At 42.5% G+C, this 27721-nt stretch overlaps 1 protein-coding gene and 1 long non-coding RNA gene across 2 annotated transcripts; both read right to left on the bottom strand.

The window, feature by feature from the left end:
* Positions 1–8371: 8371 nt before the first annotated feature.
* LOC123428030 (methyl-CpG-binding domain-containing protein 9-like) lies at positions 8372–27387 on the bottom strand. The gene is given in 12 exon segments (XM_045112186.1): positions 8372–8856; positions 9030–10532; positions 11652–12254; positions 13164–13262; positions 13557–13892; positions 14133–14426; positions 15181–15855; positions 15969–16496; positions 16498–17100; positions 17273–17595; positions 17904–17989; positions 26147–27387. Coding segments are annotated over 12 exon segments (6264 nt in total). The 5' UTR covers positions 27115–27387; the 3' UTR covers positions 8372–8610.
* LOC123428031 lies at positions 22422–25182 on the bottom strand. The gene is made up of 3 exons (XR_006622468.1): positions 23824–25182; positions 23555–23735; positions 22422–23443 (listed from the first exon to the last, which is right to left on the bottom strand). It is a non-coding gene; the product is annotated as an uncharacterized LOC123428031 (long non-coding RNA).
* Positions 27388–27721: the final 334 nt, after the last annotated feature.

The raw sequence follows: 27721 nt of genomic DNA, 5'->3' as shown, positions 1-27721 counted from the left end.
TTATGTGAACGTCGACTACATAACACTTCACCATTATTTGGGCCTGGAGGAAGGCATTGGGAAGTAATAAGTAGATGATGGGTTGCTAGAGTGACAGAAGCTTAAACCCTAGTTTATGCGTTGCTTCGTAAGGGGCTGATTTGGATCCACTAGTTTAATGCTATGGTTAGAATTTGTCTTAATTCTTCTTTCGTAGTTGCGGATGCTCGCAAGAGGGGTTAATCATAAGTGGGAGGTTTGTCCAAGTAAGGGAAGCACCCAAGCACCGGTCCACCCACATATCAAACTATCAAAGTAGCGAACGCGAATCATATGAGCATGATGAAAACTAGCTTGACAGAAATCCCCATGTGTCCTCGGGAGCGCTTTACCTCCTATAAGAGTTTGTCCAGGCTTGTCCCTTGCTACAAAAGGGATTGAGCCATCTTGCTGCACCTTTGTTCCTATTGTTACTTACTACCCGCTACGAATCATCTTATCACACAACTATCTGTTACCGATAATTTCAGTGCTTGTAGGAATACCTTGCTGAAAACCACTTGTCAGATCCTTCTGCTCCTCGTTGGGTTCGACACTCTTACTTATCGAAAGGACTACGATAGATCCCCTACACTTGTGGGTCATCATCTCCCAGGCAAGGAAACTTCCTGGCGAGTCTTCCTCTTCATGAGCCTTGAGTGACCATCCGGGCTCTTGGGCTTGACCGGCTCTTTGTTGGAGATCCCCTTACCCCTTCTGGGTCATGGGCCCAAGCCCATCTTGATCACGATTGACGAGTCACCATGAACCTGACCCGGCCTAACATGGCGGGTCATACAACGGGTAATATCCCCAACACTACTGATCGATGTAGTATTTTGATCTCGCTTTGGACTTCTCGTCTAGTGGTGCAGCAGTAGCTATTCTGTAGCAAGGCAATAGGGATTCTGTAGAGAACTTGCATGGTTGTTTGGACGAGGTGATGTGACATCCGCCATGAGGCGCGTACGTCGTTACGTGAAGTGCTGCAGTAGTAGCGGAAATCGATCTCCATTGGAATCAACTCATCGCCCAGGTGAACGTGGCGGCGCACAATAACCCTAATTCCCTCAACTCGATCTCGGGCATGACGGATCACGCGATGGAAATTCTGTGGCGACTTGCATCGATGCACACGAGGGAACCCTAATTTCATCTTGATCTCAAAACTTGTAGACATCGTCTTGACTGCTTTTCAATGATGTGATCTTCTACGCCGGCTCTCACGGGTCCGCCGAGTCATAATATTTCTCGATCCTCAGGAGAGATCCCTTGAAGAACACAAATCTACTACGTAGCCCCATGGTGGGCACCAAATGTCGTGGTTTTGTCATGGCATATGTCCTCATGCAAGGACTTAGGTGTGAGGCCATTGCAACCATGTGGCGGCTTGAGAGGGGTTGGTCGGAATTGAGAGAAGCGAGTTTACCCAGGTTCAACCCCTCCGATGGAGGTAAAATCCTATGTCCTTCTTGTGTTTCATTGATGAAGTTGATGATCTCGATTACAAGGGAGCGGAATCTCTACCTCTAATCTCGAGGGTGTCTAATCTGTCTATCTCTCATGACTTATTTGACTAATACCTGTCCCCCTTGGGGTGTCCCACCCCTCCTTATATAAGCTGATGGGGCGAGTTACATGTAGAGTCCAAGTCGGATTTAGGCTTAACCTATTATGAATCTCCATCATGAGCTTCTCTTCGTGGGCTTCTGAGTACCGCGCTGCTTACGACCGGGCTGCTTATGACTGGGCCGCTTACAACCGGGCTTCTAAGTCCCGGGCGACTTACGACCGGGCCGCTTACAACCGGGTTTCTGAGTCCTGGGCGGCTTATGACCGGGCCGCTTACAACCGGGCTTTTGAGTCCCGGACCGCTTACGACCAGGCTGCTTACCACCGGGCCACTCACAACCGGGCTTCTCTTCGAGACTCATCTTCAGGGACTCGTCTCCAGAACTTGACTGTCTGACGGGTCATAACTGTCTGTCGGGTCATATCTGTTTGCCAGGTTATAACTATCACCGGGTCATAACTGTTGCTACTGTTACCACTGCTATCAAAACTATTATATTATTGTGCTACTCATCACTGTGTTGCGCATACAAAATCTCCAAGTGTGGTTGAATTGACAACCCGGCTGCTAATACCTCTAATATTCTTTGGCTCCCCTTGTGTATAATCTATAAATTTGGGTTGAATAGTCTACCCTCGAAAACTATTGTGATCCCATATACTTGTGGGTTATCAAAGCCCTATTCCGGTGCCCCGTCGGATGGGGGATCAATCACGGAGGGCCTTGACATCAATCTTATTGCTCCCATGGTGATGTGTGAGTAGTTTACCAAAGACCTACGGGTGTGCAGTTAGTACCTAGATGGCTATCTCTCTTTCTATGTTCTTCATTGTCAAGATCATCCTGATTCCCACGGTGATCTATCTTATGTAATCACTCTTTTGCGATGTGTTTGTTGGGATCCAATGAATTGTGGGTTCATGTTCATATTATTCATGAAAAGTATTTGAGTTTTGTCTGAATTCTTATATGCATGATTATGATAGCTTCGTATTACTCTCCGATCTATCAGTTTGGTTTGGCCAACTAGACTGATTTATCTTCAGCACGAGTGTTGCATTGTAATGGGTTCAATCTTGCGGTGTTAAATCTCAGTGACAGAAAGGGACAAGACATGTATTTGTATTCTTGTCATTAAGGGTAAAATGATGGGTTTTATTCATATTAGTTGGATTTATTTTGTCTACTTCATGTCATATTGCTTAAAGTGTTACTCTATTTTACTTAATACTCTACATGCATGCTGAATAGCGGTCGATGAGTGGAGTAATAGTAGTAGATGCAGGCAGGAGTCGGTCTACTTGCTTATGGGCGTGATGCCTATATGTAATGACCATTGACATGAATAAATATTACATAACTATGCGCTTTTCTATGAATTATCCAACAGTAATTTGTCTACCCACCGTATGCTTTCTACGAGAGAGAAGCCTCTAGCGAAAACTATGACCCCGGGTCTTCACAAATAAAAATCTAAAAACACTAAATTTTTGTTTGCCATCATTTACTTTATTTTTATTTTGCATTTATATTTATCTCTCTCTCTATATATATATATATGTGTGTGTGTGTGTGTGTGTGTGTGTGTGTGTGCGTGCGTGTGTGTGTGTGTGTGTGTGTGTGTGTGTGTGTGACTGCTTTTCCGTTGCAAGTAACGAGTTCAAGGGGATTGACAACCCTCTTCCCACGTTGGGTGTAAGTGCGTACTCTTTTGTGTGTAGGCGATGAAAACGAGCATTTGTGTGGTCCTCCTATTGGTCCCATAACCTTGATTATCACCGAGGGAAATACTTGTCTCTACTGTGTTGCATCTCCCCTCATCTTCAGGTAAAACCCCAATGCAGTTTACAAGTAGCAGGAATAATTGGACTACATAGTGCGAGAGGTTCGAGATATCATTGATCACTATAATATGAGTCGTGAACACCCTGTGATACATAAAATTTTATATAATGAGGATTATAAGATGAGGTATGTGTTTCGAGATAACCATACTTTTGATAAAAATGTCAAGAAAGAAGTTCTTATTATTCACATTATCCAACAAGTTTTCAATGCTACCAATAAACAATATTCTTGGATAGTAAAAGAGAATACGGAAGGTTTTAAGGAAAGTAGCATCGAGAATGCTAAGATATTTATTTATGGTGTGTTTCCGATTGTATTTGAAAAACCTCCTCATTAACACACATACTAAGATGTGAATGTCAAAGATGATATCACTTGAAACTATGCATTATGCCTAGCTAGGGGCATAAAACGATAGTGCTTGTTGGGAGGCAACCCAATAGTTATCTTATTTTTCGTTCCACTTTCTAGTATTTTGCGTTCACATGATTATTGCTACTGTAATGATTTATGATTATGTTTTAATGTTTTGTTAGTGTTTGTGCCAAGTAAAGCCTTTGGGATGATTTGGATGATAAGTAGAATTGATATCGTGCATAAGCAGAAACTTCTACATCCAATGCATAATTTCTGTGATTTTACTGGAACGTACTTTTCATTTGAATGTTTTACACAATATTTGTATACAAATTACCCAGGTTGTCCTAATGTTTTAGAATTTTTGGAGTTACATAAGTATGGTTTAAGTGCTGATCACTACAGGTTGTTCTATTTTAGACAAGTTTTGTTTTTGCTTGCATAGTTTGCTTGTTTTCATGATGCTATGGATTGTATCGGGGGTATGAGCCATGGAGAAGTTAGAATACAATACCTTATGAATAATTAAATATGAATCAATTTCTAATAGTACCTAAAGTTTATAATTTGCCTATTGTACTAACGGATCTCATGAGTTTTCCATCGAGTTTTGTGTGTTCAAGTTTTCAAGTTTTGGGTGCAATCACGATGGATGAAGGAATACTGAGTAGCAAGACCATAATATTGGGGATGCCCAAGGCACCCCAAGGTAATATCCTATGAACACTCAAGTGTCTAAGCTTGGGGATGCCCCGGAAGGCTGATACTTGTGATCTACGTTGGGCTTTTCCGTGAAGAGGAACAAATGATGTAGCACAGTATAGACAAGTATTTCCCTCAGTGAGAACCAAGTCTATTGAACCAATAGGAGGACCACAGAACTCCCATCTTCAGCGCCTACGCACAAAAGAGCAAACACTTGCACCCAATGCAGGCAAGAGGGTTGTCAAGCCCCTTGAACTCATTACTTGCAAGAAGATAGGTAGTGTAGATAGATAGTTAAAATATATTAAATATAAAAAGTAAATGCAAATAATAAAAGTCAGCAAGGTATTTTGTATTTTTGTAAATATATATGTGAATATACCCCGGGGCCATAGTGTTCTCTAGTGCCATATCTCTCGAAGAAAGTATACGGTGGTAAACAAATTAATGTTGGGCAATTGATAAAAAAGCGCATAGTTATGCAATATTTATTCACGGCAATGATCATGTGTATATAGACATCACATCCATAAGCAAGTAGACCGACTCTTTCCTGCATCTACTATAATTACTCCACCCATCGACCGCTATCTAGCATGCATCTAGAGTATTAAGTAAAACAGAGTAATGCTTGGAGAACAGTGACATGATGTAGACAAAGATAACTCAATTAGTATGAATCAACCCCATCGTTTTATCCTTAGTGATAACAATACAAAGACGTGTCTTGTCACTTTATGCCACTGTGATATAGAGCACCGCCAGATTGAACCCACTAAAACGCACACCCCTCCCTGAAGATAGATCAATCTAGATGGCCAAACCAAATCAATAGATCAGTGAGATTTACAAAGCTATAATAATCATGCAAATAAGAATCATATAATTCAGTGAAGACTCAAATCTTTTAACATAAATAACCTGAATGTAAACCTACAATTCATCGGATCCCAGCAAACTCACCACACAAAGTGAATACATCGAATAGATCATCGCGAAGATGCGATGAACTTTGTATTGAAGAACATAGAGAGAAAGACACATCTAGATAATAACTATAGACCCATGGGTCTATGGTAGATTACTCACACATCACCATGGGAGCAGCAAGGTTCATGTAGAGGCCCTCTGTGATCGACCCCCCTCTAGCAGGGCATCGAAACAAGGCTTCAGATGGGCACATGGCACACAAAGACTTGCGATGACGGAAAAAGTGTTTCGGGAGCTCCTCTAGGGTTTCGAGAATATATTAGAATTTATAAGCCAGAGAACAAGGTCAGGAGACGAAGGTGTGGCCCATAAACTAACAGGACGCGACCACCCCCCTAGGCGTGCATGTTGGCTTGTGGGGCCCATGTGTGGTCCCTGACCTTCTTCCAAAGTTTCCAGGTCTTCTTCTCGTCCAAAACAAATCATCAAAAAGTTATGTGGTATTTGTACTTCGTTTTGGACTGTAAACCCGAAAAGTCAAAAACATGCAAAAAACAACAACCAACACTTGACACTAGGTTAATAGGTGAGTGCTAAAAATAAATGTGAATTAGCAAATAAATGCCCAAAAAGTATCCTAGAATGATAATATTATAGCATGGAAAAAATAAAAAATTATAGATACGTTGGAGACGTATCAACATCCCTAAGCTTAATTCTTGCTCGTCCTCGAGTAGGTAAATGGTAAAAACAAAATTTCGATGTCACATGCTACCCAACATGTAATCTATTGCACGTGTGATCATTGAAAAATGATGAATTAACAAACATCAACATAGTAATATCCATGAACATAAGTAACATGATCATTCAATGTTTAAAATATACGATCCTTAAAGAATGCCCCATTCATTTTCTCTATTAGCATGGCATGGCTCCGTCTTCACCACATAAATACAAATGTGAAGCACCACGGTGTTAAGCCAGGCAATTGGATCATAGTTTTTAACACATTTCAACTTTTTATTACCCACTCAATGCATGAGCTCGAACCATGGACATAGCATATATGTGGAATAGAATATGTGAGGGAGCCTGGGACTAGGGGGTCCTCGGGCCGCTGGCCTATCTGTAAGGGTCAGTGGGTGGGCCGCTCTGTGACCGTCACTGAAATGCCAAAGATTGTGATGACACCGTGTCCAAGAAGGAGACCTCCTAAAGCCATGGCGTGTACTCCAAGTCATGATGATGGATTTTGCATGTTTGCTCCTTGACGTAACCGATATTGTGTAACCCTAAGTACCCCTAGTATCTATATAAACCAGAGGGTTTTAGTATGTAAGGTGGATTAAGATCAACACTCCTAGGGTTTTAGACCACATCATCCAATCTCAAGGTAGATCAACTATGTACTTGATACACCATTACCAATACAAACAAAGCAGGACATAAGGTATTACCTCCATCTAGAGGGCATGAACCTAGGTAAATAACGTCTCCTCTATCTCCTATTATCCATTGATCCAAGATCCATAGCTCGGGACCCCCTACCCGAGATCTGTCGGTTTTGACACCGACATTGATGCTTTCATTGAGAGAGTCCGTTGTAGGATCACCAAAGATCAATGGATCGTCTAATCATCAGCGACAATATCTGCAACGGGGATGTTTTCGTTCTCGGATAGATCTTCGCGTTCGGCGACATTATGTTGCATGCTGGCCTAATCGACCATCTTGGTTGGGTCCGGAACCTCGCCCCCGATCAGGAGATCAGGTTTGGGAACCTAGAGTTCATCGCCGACTCACAGGGAGATCTTATTCTGACAAAGCTTTTGACTCCCCCTGAAGAGCTCTTGAGCCGTGACACCTTAACATCGGGATTGTTGGATCACACAATCAAGACGACCTCCACCCTGGATTCGGCCCTAGAGCCCAAACTAGTCGATATATCTAGATCATCTTCGGGTTAACATTGCACCGATGCGACTCTAAGCGTCCCCGGTGTGGCGACACTGCGGGTGGACCCCATGTACTCTAAAAACATGGACTCGCAGATGTCATGACATTAAATGAGTTGCTCGGCCAAATCCAAACCATGGGGATAGCAAACGACCAACCTCCAGTCTACAATCAAATCGGGCTCAAACCCGACGACACAGAAATTTATGTCCCACATATCACACACTTGGTTGCTACCCTCGAAGGCCAGACTGAAGGTTCGCCTTCCCATCCGCCGGAGCTTAGAGCGATCTATGTTCGGGTCTCCGGCAATCTGGATCACCCCTCTAATTCTGAATCTGAGCTCCGCCCTGAACTCGATTCGAAGTGCCACTTAGACTTTGTGCGGTAGTATCTAGCTTATAATTCACATCCCAAACTAGCGCGCCGGACTCCATGATGGTACTAGATACAACCGTCAAAACTTGGGATTTACATCCTGTCGGGATGCACAAAAATTCCCCACCCACCTCCCAAGTCAAATATTCTCTCAATAATTCGGAGAGGCCCAACACACGAGACCTATTGCGCGTCAAGCAACATCAAGGGGATGTGGTCTAGCACTTCTGGGCTAGATTCCTCCCGACCAGAAATCAGATATCGAACTGCAGCGGCCAGGAAATCATGAAGACTTCTGGCATAAGTGCCATGATAAAGGAATCTTAAACACCCTCGCCCGCCGTCACATGAAAAGCTTCACCAAGCAATCTACTTTGGTACGCAAATACAACGCAACGGAAATCACCTCGCAGACTCGACAAATGAGCATGAAGTCAATCTACGCAGAGCAACCCAGAGGAGCAGAGGAAGTGCATACCCCAACGTCGGTCGACCGTACTCGGACCCGTCGAGAAAAAGAATAAACCCCTCATAGGATCCAGAACTGTCCTTGATGAACTATTGGACAGACCATGCCCCATACACTCCGCGTTGTCGAACACTAACCCGACTCATAAACACCCTCGCAGGAACACCAGAATCAAAGTTAGCCCTAAAGTCTCAAGGGACCACATAACCAAAGACTATAGCATCTCTATCAATCACCACAACATCACATTGTTTTGCACCGTCTGCGGAACCAAAGAATATAGCAGGTCTATCAATCACCACAACATCATATTGTTTTGCACCGTTTGCAGAACATCTAAGTTTGGGGTATACAATAGATCGAGCGGCCCAGATTATGACGCTGATGGTTCTGGCTCTTTCCCCCTCCTGCCCTTGTTTACAACCTTTGTACTGTCATCCGGCACGGTGTTAGGCTCCTTGGTGTACATGATACAGTCGTCGAGAGTGTAGATCCTGAGAGCGAGCGAGGATACAGTTGAGGTCTTGATAGCTGTTGTGAAGGAGGGCCAGTACCACCAATCATTCTTCAGAAACTCGGATTTTATCATACTCTCCAGCACACTAGTCGCTACTACCATCTGGAAGAGGCATGCATAGATACGATTAGGCAGTGCAACGGATAAATAACAGCACTCTCAAGTATTTATTTTGTATATATGGAGATGATGTTATAGATATCTTAATGGATACTAGATAGATATATATTTTCTGTGGCACAAAGCTGAATAAATTAATAGATCAAGTGAGTCACCTCGGATATTGATTCTGCTTTCTTCACAAAAGCACGCCATGAACGCCGTCTCCATTGTTGAGACTTTGAGCCTCTCAAAGCTTCCTCAGGCAACGCTGCATCTATATCAAGCAAATTTATCTTTTGCTGCTTTAGGATATGAGAGTTTCTTCCTGTAACAGGCCTCAATGCTGACTCCGGGACCAAGCCACCATTAACAGCTAGCAATCTTGTTGGCTTGTCCGTTGCAGAAGATGTTGCTTCCTCACTGGAGGTAGTTTCAGTATCAGGGGCAGGCTCCTTAGATTTTGACAAATTTTCATCACAGGAAGTACTACGAGGACAATTTTGAGCAGAATTGGACCCCTCCTGCCCCAAATTTTGTTCAGACGACATTGCCTGGCATTCCTCTAAGGAGCTGGAAACCAAATCATCATTTGGGATGCCATCTTTTTTGTTTCGATTCAGAAGTACTGGAGGATCAACACAAGCTGCAGGTGAAGGGACAAAAGAGGGAACTCCATTTGATCCAATGAGTCCAATATCCTTCACTATCTCCTTGTTTGAATCATTCGTGACAAATTTTCTGCAAATCTCTTCAAAGTCATATGGGCATAACTTGATCGGTTTTGTGGACTCAGCGGTGGTGCTAGGATTAGCAGAATCGATCTCCTTGTTGACATGTGCATTGCACTTTCCAGCATGACCTTCATACTCCGTTGATGTCAAGTATGTCTCGTGACATGTTGTGCAGTGGTGTCGACCAGGCCATATACGCTCCAAGCAGTCGCAGCGGCATGTTTTCTCCAAAATTGTTGCAGCCTTGGTACTGGGAAGTTCCATAAGCTGTTGCTCGATGTTGGAAGCCTTGGATAGTACTGGAGGATCACTGAGAACAAAATTACCCAGGTGATGCCGCTGCCGCTGCCGCTGCTGGATACCATGTTTCAGCTCCTTCTCCCTTGGATCGTATTCCCTTAGCCAGTCAATAAGAGTAGTGATTTCTTCATCCGATTCATAAATGACAGGAGATGCAGAATTCCATCCTTTACAATCAGAAGTAGAGGGTGGGTAGATGTCCCTCTCCTTGCATATCAGCATGCTTCCATCGGCGACCAGCAAAGGACGTTTACCAGATCGTCCTAAAACCCAGTACAATCGACCCAAGGAATCTTTTCCCAGAAAATCTCTTCTCAGGGATGCGATATTAAGCTGTGACTCCACTGTGCAAATTGAATCCTGGACTTTTGAAATCTGGTCCGATAAAGTATCCATTTCATCAGCCTCTTCAATATGGCCCGATGTTATGGCCACTTCATTGTGTTGATTTTCCCCATGTCCAGAACAATGTATAGCATATGAATTCCTCATTTCCTCCTTATGTTTCAAATCTTTCAATTCAAAATTCAACGCATGTAACTTCTTCTGGAGATCATTCAGCTTATCTGGACATTTTTCTATATGTTCTCTTATCAGGACCGTGTTGAGCATTTCATCACATAGAAATTTCAGCGTATCTATTCTCTGCATTTTGAAGATAAATGTTAGAAAATGAAGGTTGTCAATTTGTCCACTATGTAAATCAGCAAAGATCAATTATTAGGTAAAATAATAGAGAAAAGGTGATTTGGCCAAGTAAAATTATATCAGGTCAAACGAGTAAATACACAATACCAATGTACTCCATCCACAGTTCTATAGCCAAATTTGTAAAATCAAGTACCAAATAAAAGATCAATGAGATTATTTAGACTGACAATACAAGGCGTCAGAAAAAATCATTCCGCTTATCCCTTGTGCCTTTATCTTTGAAGACCTCTTGCAGCAAATACAAATATCTACAGAAAACGTAAATACGCCAAGCCAAATTGTTCTGTTTACACGGGAAATCATATATCAATGAATAAATAAGTTCAATCTGAGAATCAAGGGGCTGGAATTTTATGTTGAAATTTTCTGAAAACATGGTCCATTTTTTCTGGTAATAAGATGGCAGAAGAGCTAGCTGTTGACTTGTCCTAGCATAGACTAGGGGGCTGGAAGGGAAGTTCAGAAAAAGATAAGAGTGAGGAAGGGACAGTTCAGAAGAGGATTAAAGAATTTAAAACTACGAGACCATGGGCTGCACCATACACATATGTTGACTTCATCTGTTTGCACAAAGTGGCAAATTCTATATAGAAATAATATAAGATACCCAACAACGCTTTAATAATTAACCTTTTTTTATTGTTGTGACAACATAAATTATACATTTATCTACCACTATATATGACGGGCGGGTAATTGCCAAGTGTTATAAAATATATATAAGTCAAGGAAACCCCAGGTAGTACCAGCAAATTTAAAACATGTCAATTTTCAGGGTGCCTATGCATCCAACATCCCTACCGCCATACCAGGACATATCAATTGGAAAAGGTTGGTCTGATATCATATAACTAAGGAGTGAGGTCTGACCAGCTTAAATTTTGCATGAGAAAATGCCCCATTTGGTTTTACTGGTCTGATCACTCAAGCTTCCATTTCATTTTTCTTAACATAAAGGTATACAACGAAATTTGCAATACACAAAGACCAAAAAAAATCCAAACATTAAACAATAGAGATATCTTCTTGAAACATAGAAGAGTAAACACGTACCTCTTGTGTGCTAAGCTCCCAGTACTCCTTTTGTTCCACTGTTGCAGCTAACTTAATAAGCATGTCGTGAAAGGCTCCTTTTCGTTGTTGTTTCAAATCCTGAATACCCTGGTCAAGATGTGATTTCTTTTGAGCTGACATGCACGATGGTTTGTCGTTAAAGGCACGAGACTCGGCTCCTTTCTGTTGTTGTTTCAAATCCTCGACAGCCTGGTCAAGATGTGATTTCTTTTGAGCTGACATGCACGATGGTTTGTCGTTAAAGGCATGAGACTCTGCTCCTTTTCGTCGTCGTTTCAAATCCTGAGCACCCTGGTGAATATGTGATTTCTTCAACATGCACGACGGGCAGAACCAGTCTCCTTTTGGTATACGAGCTAGTGGTGGCTCCAAGCAGTAAGTATGGTATTCCGAGTCGCAATCATCACACAAGAGAACATTGTCATCGTCTCTATCAATGCCACACACTTTGCAAATACCATACTCCCATGGAGCTTTAGGTAATTTGGTTGCTGCAGTGAAAATATCATGTAGCTCCTGAATTTCTGAACCAGTATTCTCACTAGACAGGTAACAATCAAATTTCCGAACAAGGTCGAGCACCTGCACCAGCCATGTAAAGAGAACAGAAAGCCAAAAGGTTTACTAAAATCCTTGGTAATATAACTTAGTAAACAAAATTTGGGCAATAGTCGGTGAAGCATTGGTCATTGGTGATCAGTTACCGTATGACCATAAACAATGCAGTTTACATTATAGTAAAAGTACAAGCACTTTTCATTTGCCCATATACTCCATAGTCCATATATTGTGCTGAACTTTTAATGTAGTCAGTAGCATATTATTAGCTCCCTCATCATCCTTTTTTCTTCTAATTCCTGTGCTCAGGACGGAGCCAGCATGCAAGCATAGGGGGCAAGTTTGTACATGGAGGAGGCAAAGTTCATATGAAATGAACTTTTTTGGCTACAACAATCACTATTATAGTAGAAAAATCAATTTGTTAGGGGGGGGGGGTCTAGCCCCCCCTCGTACCCCCCTAGAATCGTCCCTGCCTGTGCTAACCTTGAGAGAGCAGATATGTAGCACTAAACATTTCAACATGTAACTATTTTAACATATATAGTTACTGCAATTGAGTAATCACAAGATCTGAGCACAGGATTACTCAAAATTTCTCGCATCATGTGACAAGCAAAAAAAAGGAGCCATATTGTTCAAACTATCATCATCATGATGCAGAGGCCGGGGGCTCATCCTCCTTTTCAAAAAAAAAAAAATTGTTCAAACTATGTTTTAAAAAACTTTCGGTTAAGGAAAACATAGTTTGAACAATACCCATGTTTTCCTTAACCGAAAGTTGGTAGTCAAATATTGCACAAACAACCAGGAAATATAGAGCATGGGTTGACGTTCTGCAATCAAACGACACGATTTGGTAAAAATGTCCTTTAACCGGCTGAAAAGTACGTTTCGAAGCAGTAAACTACCATACAGAAATGGATAACAAACCTCTGTCTTATACATTGATTCAAAAGTCTTAGAGAATTCTTCAACCGTTTGCAGTACATCCGTTTGATTAGCAAATATAATTTGCAGATTACGGATTACCTGCAGGTAAACATAACATATCAGCAAAAATTTAGTTTGTGCACAAGCTAACAGAAAGTGTGCTGAAACTAGAAATTTTTCTAGTTTGTGCACAAGCTAACCGTCAGCTTGATTTTCAAGTTTCAGCACACTGTCTGTTACAACTCCTTTGCTGATCGAACAGTTAGCACAAGCTAACTCAACAGGAGTATTTGCAGTCACATGGAGTCATCTTTGGAAAATCTGAGAAAACATCCCACGCGTATATGACCATATATAGCATAATACAAAAAAGGGTGTTAAGGAAACACGTACCTCTTGCACATCCTCAGAAAAAGTCTCCCAAGATCCACAGTAAGCTCCCATAGCCAACCTTATATCAATTATGCGGAAGTCCAAAGGGCGTGGCACCATACCAGAAAATCCAAGGATGGCCTCACCCTCATACTCATTAAAGTTCACTCGCATAGTACCAAGCAGATTCCCCAAAAGCTTATATTCATGTGCGGAAATGGCTTGCCGCAGAGCAATACGACACTTCTTCAAGATAACCTCTGAGATGGAAATAGTTTTCCTTTCACTTTTTGGGTTTTCAGGTTTCTGTGGCACTATTACACGGCATGCCTCTGACAACACAGATAAAACAGCTTTCTGTAACAAGAAAAAAATAATCTTTTATTGTATTTTCCAAATATTCCCCTAGTCACAGGGGTCCTCAAAATAAAATATAGACAAAAGTATCATGATAAATAATAATTATAATAAAAAGGTTGTCAATTAAAAGGGTTTTATAAGGGCCTGAGAACAGGTTAAAGCCAAAATAAAAGGAAAATAAACGCAGTCTGGAACAACAATAATACAATGATTGCAGCTTGGAGGAGCATTACTAACCTTGGTTGGTCCACATGCATTAGCCTTGTAGACCTCCTTACTTACCGAATGTTCCAAAATTTTCCTTGCCCATTCTGGTGGTTTCCGGTCCAAAGCTTCATAAACACACTTTCTAATTCTCGTTCCCACATTTGTCGGTAATTTTCTCACAGGCTCTAGTTGTTCTGCCCAATCTGGCAATGTTCTGTTATCAGCAATAGGGACCTCAGCAGAATACTTGTAACCCATCATGAAAACCTTGTTTCCTTCACTTGGTAGAGAACTGCATATCAAATTCTCCGCCTCCAGAAGCAGCTGAAAATACAAGACAACAATTACAGTGCAGCCAAAATACACCTAAATTTTACCATTGCCTAAAATAAGAACACCGGAAATTTATGATATCTCTTAGTGGGCGAACGAAAAACTATAGATAAATTATACAACGAATGTTCTCAAAATATCACATAGCAGCACAAGGAATCAATGTAGTCAAGATATCTCTAGCCAAATAAGAAAAACAATAATCCTGTCTCCACATATAAGATTTAACAACAAAATTCCTGCATACAGGTGGAAAAGCTCTCAACAAAATCATAGAAAAACAAATGGGCAGAGTCACTTAACTGATTATACCCGCCTTGCTAGGCTTCTGCATACCCTCTTTTCATTATTACTACAAAATACATATAAATACAGATTAATGGCATTCCTTGTTGTTTTACCCTAAAAAACAGAAAGCAATACTAATGGGACAGCTAACCCAAAAACCCAAGGTTTTTCCCTAGGCATGATAAAACAGGGATATGTCTTATTTCCGTCATGGAAACAACATAGAAACTTCCTATTATGAAGAGCTAATGTGGATAACATAATTGTACAGTGTTGCAATCAAAGCAAATATTAATAAATAAAAAATAAAAAATGAAGAAAAATCTAAAACATATAGCAAGTAACCATGGCATGTAGCAATGTAAAGGCTACAACTCATGTCTGATTGAAAAAGGAAAAGAAGGCATGATCCAAATGAATCACAAGGTTCAGCAAATTGTAGAAGTAAAATGCTTACCTGGGCATCTTTCTCCATGCCAGCAACCCCAGATACTGCTCCGCACAGTATGCCACCATCACCTTGTAGGCAGCGGAATAACTTCACCACTTCTCGACTGGAAATATCAGACACATCCATGCACCAATTTATGGAAGAAATAGCTAACATATACCTTCTAGCCAACTCTGGCCAAGTCAATTTGTTAGCAGTTAGCATATCAAAGCTAAATTCCTTTGTTGAAATAAGGCTCTCAGTGTCCTTCTTTCTTCCGCGCCTGTGTTTTGGTTCTTTTTGGTCAATGTTCAGCTTTGATAATAGCTCACCAAAAAGAACCTTAATGAGTGTAATGTGAACCCCAGGCAATACTGTTCCAGTGCACCTGCCAAGTGTCTGAGCTGCCAATTTATCTAGACCAGCTTCTTTCATAGAGGAAGTTTCAACAGGAATAAACACAGAGACAATCTCTTCATTATTGGATAGACCAGATTCAGTATTTAAATGTGATATGGAAGCATTTGCCGGGGAATTCATTGGTGAAGAGTAATCCCTACATTGTTCAGTGCCCTTTGACAGTGATTCTTTCTGACTTGCACAAGTTGGCCATGGGTCAGCAAGTTCATCTTCTAATTCTTCATATGAAGGCACTTCTTTGAGATGAATGATTTCAGCAAAGCGCCCCAAAAACTCCCATATCTACAAGAACATTTCAATGAGAAGAGGATGCAAGAATAAAAAGGAAATGCACAACTTTGTAAAGATGTGTTTCTTCAAATAGTAGAACCAGTAACAGATATGTAAAGATCTACCTTGAATACATCTGCTGCCGATTCTGGTTGAAGCTTACGGCTAATAGGACGTCCCGGAGGTAGCTCGCGGATGATAGAACCGCTGGGTTGAGCATGATCATGTACCCCAGTCACCGCACCATGTCTACCATATGATGTATCTCCATTACTTTGACCATCTTTATGCACAGATAAAAGTAAACCACTTGCAACTGTCACAGAAGAGAGAAATTCGGTCCTATTGCACAAGAACTGGTAATTTATGCAAGATATGGATCTAGGAAGAGACTCCACAATTTCTTGTACAAAATCCAAATCAAGCCCAATTCTATCATGGTATAACCACTTCTTCAGTAATGTATAAGTAGATTCCACATCATTCTTCTTTTCTGTAATTCGTGGTATACTGGGGCCATTGGATGAGCAAAATCTAGTTAAGGGAGCGTAAGGACCATCGAAGTTCTGACATCCACTCCCCTTGTTTAATAAATGATTTTCGCAGCTGTGTGTGCATGAGAATACCAGATGCCCATGTTCCTTGTACATTTTTTTCACAAGCTTCCACCATAGCAGAAGAAATCATCCCCCATACTGAAGAGGATGATGTTCCCTCAAATGTAAACTCACCAATTTGGTCTTTAATATTGGCTTCTTTACTTGGTAGAACATTCTCAGAATTTGATGGCAATATTTGTGACATCATATTTGGACTCTGTACATCATTGCAATCCAAAGAAGTCCTTTTATCCTCTGTATCATTGGCAAGACATGATAAGAAATCTTGATTGGTCTCAGAGGGAATATCCATCATCATATAAATATTATCTTCCATATCATTAGCAGCATCTCCAATAAAACTGCTACTTTCCTTTGTTTCAGTTGTATCGACCTTCCTTGCACCATTCTGGGAGAGAATCGTCGAGGCCACTGGAAGGGGGGACACTGAACATGGTAACCTTCTGACCTTAAACAAAGGTCCAGAACTCCCTCCATCACACACCTCACACTCAAAGAGTGAACCAGTAACTCTATCATGCCAGTAAGATGTAAAACCCACTGGCCATATCTGCTGGCAATTGTGGTAGCTTGCATTTTTATCAATTTCTCCCAGGTTAGTTATAAATAAATCTTGATATTGAACAGGTAGGACAACCTAGAGTAACAACACAACAAAGCAGTGTTATCAAAATCAGCGCCAAAGTGAACGAAAGAAAAAAGAACTGAAGTATAAAAAAACAAAGACTGTAGCAGTGGGAAACAATAACATCTAAAATGGACATTAGATGAAAAAACAGAATCTGAAACAGGTAATGAGAGATACTCACACTGCCATGATGTGGTTGACGGTTGCAAGTTTCCGCAAGAAATTTTGGAGGCTTTGGTGGATTTGTTTCTTCTGTAGGACTCGCGGCTGATGCTTTCGTAGAAACTGATGGCTGCATAAAAGTGCTGGAACTTCCAAACTCGTTCTTCTCAGATAACTTGGGCAATGCTGATATTTGTGGAAAATCTCTTCTCTTGCAGCATGAATGGTTTGACCTCTGTTCTGTGTTTCCATCAGCAATGGCATTTTGACCCACATGAGGAAATTGTTGTCTCATGCTAAAACAATGAGGATGATCAAATGCTGGCATACAATGATTCACGTCTGCAACATGATAGCCAGAAATAGATTATTATAAGACCAGACACCTACAACATCAAACGGTAGCATGACCCATATAATTGTTTGGAACTGGAATTAAATTTCCTTTTATGGATAAACACACACTACGCCTAAGTGGCCACACATGCACTGAACACGGGGGCAAGCAGAAGTTGATCTTGATAGTATTAGCACAGCAAACTGCTGTCTAAAAAATTACAGTGCATAAAAGATTAAAAGCTGTGGAAAATCTCCAACAAAAATAAAATGCATCTCTCTTGCAGTACATATAATTGCTCTAATATCCTTACCAAAAGGAGTTGTACTATTCAACTGCAGCCCCTCAAAATGTGGAGTAGCCAATTCAGTCGAATGAGCTCCATCAGCAACACTTACTCTGTGAGGATTAAAGAAAATATTAACTCTCTTCTGATGATAATGTCTGTACAACAAAGGATATTAGAAAACTTCCTATAACATTTCTGATATTATTATTTCAGAGCACCCAGAAACAGTCCAGCTTATAAAGCATAGAACAGTACTTTCTGACTGACATTCTTTTTTCTATAAACTTAGTATGAAATATATCTTTTCAAAATACAAGAACCAAACAATCTGACACGTGACCATGGCTCAGTCTCCAAAGGAGACCATCCTTGCAATATTTGCGGAATAACTCAACTAAAATAGGAAAGAACTAAAACCTTAAGATATTGAAATGCTTTATATGCTGTATATGTTATTGAAATGCTTTAAGAAAGGAAAGGAGTCATTTGCTAACAATTGGGTAAAATGTTTATGAACAGATCAGAAAAAATTGTAGCCATGTGAGAGTTGTCATCAATGAAAAAAATAGCATGATACCCGCAAAAAAGTAGGACTCTATCAAATATAGCTTCACCCTTCTCCAGATGCTACACAAATCATAGCGTGCTAATACAAAACTATATTTGAACATAGCATTTTGCAAATAAAGAAATGCCAAATATATCCATAAATAAAGGATTTCAGCAACTACATTTTTTACAGGAGCAATACATGCACAAGGTCCAAATCCATGTCACAAACAATCACATTCCTTTCATACCCTGTTGCAAGCCCAGGCCACATCGTACAACAGCTCGACAAACCATCAGTAAGCAAATCTAAAACCGCTTCTTGCACAGTACATGACATGGAAAAATTAATGAAGCTTACACAGAACAGCCAGGCATGCTAATATGTTTGATGGTCCAATTATAGAGAACAAAGCTTACAGAGGAAAAACAATAGTAAATTATTAATACAAGAGAAGAACAAGTGGATACACCTAAATAGGATACCAAGCACAACAGATGTAGAATTAGGTTGATACCAACTATAGGTGATCTAACATAGAATCAAACTGTTTTGTTCAGTGAAAAAATAGCAATGGCTGGCGACGAGGAGCAGCACGGTAGCGACAAGTTCAGCGCGACTAGCTTCCTCTCCCACGGGGACTAGAGCAATAAGGAGAGGACACGGATGGACTTGGGGGAGGAAATAGAATGAGGCCGACGCTACTCGGAGACGGGATGAAGAGAGGTCGCTCTTACCTGCTGCCTGACTTGCCGGCATCGGCTGGTTGGCTGACACCAGCGCTTCGCCATTTACTTGCGGGAGTAAGAGGCATGGCCGACGCCGCTACTTGGAGATGGGATGAAGAGAAGTTGGTACCGCTCACGAAACGTCGTCGTCTCCTTCACTCAAGAGTCACGAGACGTCGCCGCCGCTCTGCTTCAAGAGCCACCGCCGCCACTCCACTTCAAGAGCTTCCGCGCCGCCGCTCCCCTTTAAGAGCCACCACCGCCCTAGGTCATGAGCTATCGAGCTGGTGGAAAACGGGGAATGGGAGTGATGAGTTGGCTAGGTTAGGTCCATGGGCTGTTGTATGTGTCGCGTCTGCGAGAGTGAGTGAGAGTGGATTGGGCCGATGTCAGATGGGCTGGGTGCACGCTAAAATGCTAAAAACTAGTCAGATGTGTTGGGTCAGCATAGGATTAGCACCGCACGAGAAAATTAGGTAAACGTAACACGGCCCTTCCAATACGCTATAGCAACGTTATAAGGCCGAAATAGGGCACTATTTTTTAGGTGGTTGTCATGTTAAAAGAAGAATAGAATAGATGAGAAGTGGGTTTTCCATAAAAAACCTGGTTAATAGATGCCCTTGTATAGAGACCTCGGATAAGTCAGCATTAAGAAATGCATTCTTCACATCAAGTTGAGAGACAAACCAGTGGTGAACAGAAGCCACACCAAGGGTGCCAACTCTGTTTATGTGGGCCACATGAGCAAATGCCTCATCATAAGCACAACCATGTTCATGAGGAAATATACGAGCAATAAAACGAGCCTTGTAGCGCTCAAAAGAACCATCACAATAAGTCTTAACCTTGTAGACCCACTTACAATTTATGGGAGTGTGTGGACAGGAAAAAAGGACACGGATGGGTTGGAGGCTCGGACTGAATTGGATTATTTAAGAATCCAATGGATAAATAGAACATGGTATACGAGAGGCACGCGAGAGTGGCTTTCCAACGGACCCGATGGAGAAGGTTCCTGAGTGAACCTTATTAGAGCGAGAGAAGAAACAATTGTCAATCTAGGCAATGCGAATGTGGCTAGGAACAAGGGGATGCGACAGCGATAGTGGGATGAAGATGATGGTGAGAAGAGATCGAGAGGAACTCGACTAGAGAAGACCAAGAAACAAAGATTAGGAGAGAGACGAGTTGCGGGTTCAGGAGTAAAAATCAAATCCCTAAACGTAACTCGTAGCACCATGCGAGGAAATCTGCAACTTTTATATCCACAAGGCCATATGGTGTGGCCCCATAAGGCAACATGACTAATAGATTATATTGTGGCCACCCATATGTGAGGGCAATGTGATTTGGATAATTACTGAATTGAACCATTTAAGAATCCAATGTATAAATAGAATATGGTATGCGATCTTTTACATCTAGACACTATATGCTCTAATTTTGAATCCCGCACACTAGATATATTATTCCTAATATGCGACGGTACAAGGATTATGTTTCCGTGGCAAGATTAACCAACCTCCTTAAATGTGATAATCCGACTTCTATCGAACTTTAATAACAAACTTGTCATATGGATGTTACTTATTTATGCTATGGTGTGGTTGCCTCCTAGTGATTTACTTGTGGAAGTTTATAACCTTCAAGAGTTTATTATGTGCTTCTGGTTGTTATATATGCCCTTTACTCTTGTGATTTTGTCCGACATTTAAATACTCTCTCCATGTGTGTATTATCTGTTTACTTGCGTCATTTATCAGAATGAGGTAGTACGCTACCCTGCCAAGTGTAGGTCTGATATCATCTGTATTTGGATCTGCATCCTAGTGGTATCCACTATGCTTCTGACTCCAACAAAAATAATGTGGTATAGGGCATGGTCTGAGCAGTCTCCTATTAAATCCACTGCACTTGCACCTATAAGCTACATGGAATGGATCATGCTCCACACCGCCAGATGACAAATAACACCCTAAGGTGTGAAGACGTTATCATGAAATTATATCATACTTCCTATTTTTTGGTGGAGACACCAATGTTAGAAAAATAGGATCAAATGACATAATGTGGGCAAGGGTGGCACTGGTCACGAACACCGAGGGTGTTGGTGGCAGGGTGGAATCATGACATAACACGATGTCGTCCGTTGCTCCTTTATCGTGTCCAATGTTTCCACCTATATGGTCATGACATATTGTAGGCGGTTTGATGTTCTCGAAGGTGTCCATGTGTGAGTATGGCCACCATATTGTTGGTTTTGGCCTTCAAATTGGCCCAAGAAGACTTGATGGAAAAAACTATGGTGAGCATAAGGAAATTATGTATCTTCGTTCATGGCACCGTAAATGTCATATGAAGGAAGTTGCGTGGTTGTTGTCATATGAAGGAAGTTGCGTGGTTGTTCCTTGAATAGGACGAGGCACAAGTGAAGAGAAGAGTATCATTGGGAGATAATTTCACTTCATCCTTTATTGTTTTCCTCTCAAGCATATGCTCTATTGCATACATAGGAAATGCCTCTTAGCAAGTTCACCATGAAGATATCGATAAATAGGAAAAATCTTCATTCGAGAAAATATGACAAAATGTGACCATGAGCAAATCAAGTATACCCTCAATCCTGAGGATTCTCATAGATCTTGCAATATGGGAGTTTTGTAGGGTGTAGGCCGTCGACTCACTATATGAGGTTACTCAATGGTATGGCTCGCATGATGTCTCTTCCTAGGTTCGCCTAAGGTAATTCCTTTTGTGTGGCGAAATTGTCACATAGAAGTTCACATAGATGCCACTGGTTACATAGGGGGATACCATGGCATACCTCTCCGAGAATCACCATCCACGCGTGTGTTGAAATGTAATGTCTCACGAGCTTAACTAATCGGTTGTGTAGAAGGTCCCACTCAGACTTCTATGAAGATGCACTAAATTGTGTCATGGCTCGTTAAGAAAATACATGTGACACTGACGATCAAACATTATCAATGTTAAACCTTGAGAGTATGTTACTCAAAGCCTTCGTAAAGTACCTAGCAGATCTTTAATTTCAGACACAACGATGATTCCAGTTTCACATCAGAACTATGTTTATAGTTGGCCGAACAGCAAAAAGAAAGATGGGTTAACATCTCAAATTGAACTGTTATAAGGAGTTAGACCAAATGACCAACTACAAGTAAGGTGGAAGAAAGAGTTGCCACGTTAATGGAAAATAATAGAAATTGTTAAAAACTAGCAATAGCAGCCGCAAGTAGAAACATAGTGATGATAATTTTTGAGCCACAATAATGGTCGCAGACTCCATAGAAGGCCATACATAAATGCCAAAAGGGCATGCAACAAACCAAAACTGCTCCCACACCCTCCACCTGAGCAACTTGTATGACCATCCGATGCACATTCTCGGGCGGCCCTCTTCCTGAGCATCCTCTCCTCACAGCCTCCACAAGTGGCCGCACGGCTTGCCCGCGCAGCTGACGTACTTTGCGATGACGACTCGGTAATGGCAGACGTGATGCAACGTAACAACAATTCGTGGCTAGGTAGGGGATGCAACACACCTTTCCTATTCCTGATGGCATTGTGCTGCCGCACAAACCTAAGTGGCGGAGGAATGGGAGCCGGCACAACCACCATGCTACTGGTTTGGAGAGTCTGTTCATCTAACACGGGTTAGCCCAGCTCCGAAGGCGCCTCTTCAGGGTTAGGGCGTGGTGGGATGAGGTGGTGGCGATGCAACAAATGTCGCGGCCATTTCCCGTGGACCAAAGGGGGTGTGACGGTGGCCACACAATAGATGTCGCAGTCGTCGCGCCCGATCTAGCCTGTGCGCTGTTGGGCACTGTTTGTCATGCTTGACTAACCGTTGTTGCCTCCGTCGACGCGACATTGGCCATAAAATGGTCACCGAAAGGGTTGGACCTCCAGATGCAGCAAGATTTAGGATCTACATCGCCGTCCGCGATGCATGACAGCGGTCGTGTCCTCCATCCTGGTGTAATCTGCTGTCACATGCGACGACGATGGTAGTGGCGGCATGTGATGATGTCATCTCATGTAGATCGGTCATCTACTACCACTTGTGAGGATGGTGATGGCATGCCCGATCGTCTCAAACTTGGGATTTGGTCGGTGCATGTGACCTTCTGCCCATACCAGAGTATGTGTCGTGTGGTGGAAGGTGACTCTTGTCGCGGATTGACCGCATGCTCATGCATGCATGATCATCTCTTGCGTGGCATCTCACATCATGACCATACGTATATGCAACTGCCCAGGTCCTGAAAGGTGGATGAGGCAACATATGATTACTTTGATTAGGTGGTGCTTCTGGAGTACCGGATCTTGAGCTCCTAGGGGGAAACCCTAGGTGTAACCTTGGTTGGTCATACCTGGCAATGGAGGTTCTTTTGTGTCATTACCCTGTTGAACATTGTTCTTGAAGTTAGCTCGGACTTGATCTTCAGGGTGAAAACTCATGATCTAGCTTTTGATGATGGATCCGACGACGATGACGCTTATACATCGTTTCCTTGATGAGGGTGTTTCTTTTGAAGAATCCTTCTCATAGTACTGTATTTTCAAAAGATGTTGGTGTCGATGGTCGTTGTTATACATCGTTGATCGCTATTTGGATGGTTTCAAAAAAAAATTCTCTCACCTTGGCATAGATTCTGTCCTGACTTTGCTTTTTGCCAATCTGATTTGTGTGTGCATGATAGTGTCCGGTGTGTGCATCTTAGTTATGCAGAGGTCGGATGTGTTCTCATCATCATTGTATCAATCAATGTCACATTATGAGTTAATAAAAAAAACACCCTTTGTTGGAAAAGAAAAACATCGGGGAAAACAAGTCACATGAGAGAGAAGAGATTGGAGTTAGACCATGCTCGATTTAATTAGGATGGGCCATAGGGAAGAAAGAAATGTAATGCATTCAATGCAATTGGTCAAATAAGGAAGGGTTGTGACAATCTAAGAAAATTATTGGCTAAAGGAGACAACTTTTTGTGGTTGAAGACAAACAAAAGAACTCGATGGAGTAACAAATAACCATGGACATGCCAACGTAAAAAAGATCCTTTAGATATCTAGCTAAAGAATGTGTACCGAGGTGGAGAGGTCAAGGCTGAAAATACTTAATCTGAAGAAAGAAAGCTAACAACAAGAGTCGTGTCCACTGATATTGAGCAATGACGCCACCATAACCACACAAGAGGCACCGGAATAGATTGTCATGGCGATAGAGCTTTAGCACGCATGCTAGCAGAAATAAGCAGTACATTGTAGTGCAAGAGAGACCGGAAGAGAACTCACAAAAGAGTTCATGATTTACATTAAAGCTAGCTGATTCAAATTTCCATACTAGAATTTTGAAAAAAGAAAACGTTAAAAATTAATCTCATGCAACAATGCAAGAGAAACCAATAAGATAACCTTTTCAATGAAAGAAAACTTACATGTGCAATAGTTAGGACACATCTAGATGTGCTTTGGTAAAACCGAAGAAAAAGAAGAAGACACGTCCAATTTGTAAATTATTAATCAATCGTCTTGCATCATTAGTCAGCCCGTTAATTAACTGGACTATAGGTTATACAATCTGTCAAAAAAATAACTGTGCGGTATATATATATACCTTCAGACTCGATTGCTGGAGGAATAAACTAAGTGACCGCCGGGCTCGTGTACTCGATGGCATGGTTCATCGATCGGCACCGCGGCAGCATCTACGCAGCCTGAGACGGCCGGACTAGCTATCATGGCGCCGCGGAGGCGTCTGGCGATCGACTAGAGCGGAGGCAGGCGCAGAATCGATCTCAACTGGAGATGGTAGGCTAGGCCAACTCACGCTGGTGGCCTAAAGGGAAAACATGGGCTTGGGTATACAGCGCAACACAATTGGAGGTTTGGTTAACTTTGGGCTTCTACGGATCTACAAGGCCGTGCGTTGCAACAGAAGAAAAAAAAACCACACGCTTTTAATCTTTTTATAATTATTTTGATTTATTAAAATAATGATGAAACGCGGGTTGAATAACAAAAATTACAGGGTTTTTTTATAAAAATAACGTGGTGGGTTTTTCGACGGAAGCAATAGCCTTTTTATTATTAAAAAAATTAAGGTAGGTATAGACGTATATACTTCTCCATGCCTAGCCTCAAAAAAAATATAAAAATTCACCATGCCTAAATAAACGTATACACTTCTCCAGCATATATACCAGTGCAATAAACTAATTACACTGTTTCTAAAAAACCTAATTACACATATCAAGGTAGTGCCACAACTAGAACAAAACAATTTATCATTGCCCATGCCTACATTGCAGTGAATGGGTGAAAGCAGCATCAAATTGGCTACAGTATTACCCCGCCAAAAAAAACTATAGTATCGCATATACCCTGTTCATGTTGTACAAAAATGAAGACGAAAAAAATGCAACACTTGAATGTTTTAGCAATATAAGCTCTGTTGCAAAGAGGATTTTGCAACATTGACTTTGTTACAGTAATGAGGACATGGTTAGATCGTTGGTTGGACCATATTTAACAGCTGTTGAGGGGGCGGATATTTTCAGATTACCCGCCGACGGATAGCGCTGTCCTTAAAAGAAGATGCAACACTATACATGATGCACTCTTGCTAATGCTTTAGAAAGCCACTGCTAACAGTTTTGAGTTATAGCATTTATTTTAAACCAAGTCATTTAGGTCTCATTATTATTATTAACAGTCAAGCAAAGCAGAAAATGCAAAGACAAGATTGCTATGTGTTGTGCTGATACTTGATAGCAAGTGCATCTCTGTAATCATAAGAAGTTGCAAACCAAACAACAGCGACCCATTTCCCGTCAAGTAATTCTGAATTGCACGAACAACAATCTACCCACTTCTTAGAGCTATATAAGTATAAATTAAAATTCGCTGAAGAAAAAAGATCTAAAAGCATAAGGAAATGATTAAGAGGGAGCTGACATAACTGCCTGGTGATTTCTTGGACGGTGACGGCAACAGGAACCTCGTTGGTGTGGAGCGGCACGGCACGGCGGGCGCCACCTATCTCGCATTCCTGGCACAACCAGTCCTCTGCCACCTGAGGCCGCCGCACCCGTACGCCAGGGGTGGGCACCGGCGGAGGAGGACACCGGACGTTGACGCAGGATTCGTGGAACCCACGTTCGCAGGCGTCACAAATTATGGTCGACGCCGGCAGCTCGGGGAGGCCGCAGGACGCGCACGGGTCCCCGCCCCACCCCGCTGCTCCGGGGTGCTGCGCTGGCGCTGGAGGCGGCACCTCCGACGAACCTGCGGCCGCGGCCGTGGCGGCAATGGCCGACCTGCACCATTCCCCACGGTGGTACGCCAGCACTATCTCGCGGGCTTGGTTCGCGAGCTGCAGCTGAGCCTGCACCACGTTGGCAGGAGGCGGGATCTGCGGCGATGGCCGCAGCGGCGGAGGAGAAAAAGTGGGCCACTGGAGAACTGGCGGCGGCGGCAGTGACAATGGAGCAAAAGTTGGTGACTGGAGAACCGGCGGCGGCGGCAGCGGGGGAGGAGCAAAAGTGGGCGACTGGAGAACTGGCGACGGCACCGACGGAGGAGCAAAAGTGGGCGGCGGCAGCTGTGGAGGAGCAAAAGTGGGCGACTGGAGAACTGATGACGGCAGCAGCGGCGGAAGAGCAAAAGTGGGCGACTGGAGAACCGACGGCGGCGGCACCTCCAACGATGAACCAGCGATCGCGGCCGCACAGGCTGACCTCCACCATTCCCCACGTTGGTACGCCAACGCTATCTCGCGGGCCTGGTGCGCGAGCTGCTGCTGGGCCTGCACGTTCGCGGGAGATGGGAGCTGCGGCGGAGGAGCAACAACAGGGGCAGCGATCTCGCGCGGGGGCGACGGCGGCGGCGTCTTGTTGAGGTCGATGTCGAAATGTGGCGGGCGATCCATGGCGAGGCGAACAGGGGAATCAGAGTCGCCCTCAAGCTCAAGCTCAAGCTCACGCTAGGGTTGGAATTGCGGGCACAGAGAGAGCAAGGTGAAGCGGAAGCTCACGGGCATAGCCGGGCTGGGTTCAAGGAGGGGTTCCGGGGAGAAGGAACGGACGGAATACGTAGGTGGAGATGGTCTACGGCGGTGGGGCGGAGCGGCGTGATGCAAGCTCTTTCTCGTCCGTGGAACCGTGCTCTACCGTCGGTTGGTGTTGGCTCCTTCTACCTTTGGTTGTAGGCAGAGACAAAACACGTTCAATGTACTGCTGGTAATGCATGCAAAAGCAGCTTTCAATCGCGTGCTTTGCTGGAATACGAGATATACACAGAACTCATTCCTAGTATTATAGAAAAATCTTTGTATTAATTCCGTGCTTTGCTGGAATATATGTGAAATATACAGGTTGGCATTAGCTGCGTCCACCGCACACAGACAAAAACACGTCGGGTCTACTGGTAATGTATGCAAAAGCAGCTTTTAATTGCGTGCTTTGCTGCAATACGAGATATACACAAAAATCATTCATTAATGTCTTCATTTATTAGCATATGTCTTATTATATGCA

Source organism: Hordeum vulgare, chromosome 2H (genome assembly GCF_904849725.1).
Source record: "Hordeum vulgare subsp. vulgare chromosome 2H, MorexV3_pseudomolecules_assembly, whole genome shotgun sequence".
Lineage (NCBI taxonomy): Eukaryota > Viridiplantae > Streptophyta > Magnoliopsida > Poales > Poaceae > Hordeum > Hordeum vulgare.
The sequence above is the reverse complement of the archived record's forward strand: the minus strand, read 5'-3'. Positions and strand labels throughout refer to the sequence as shown.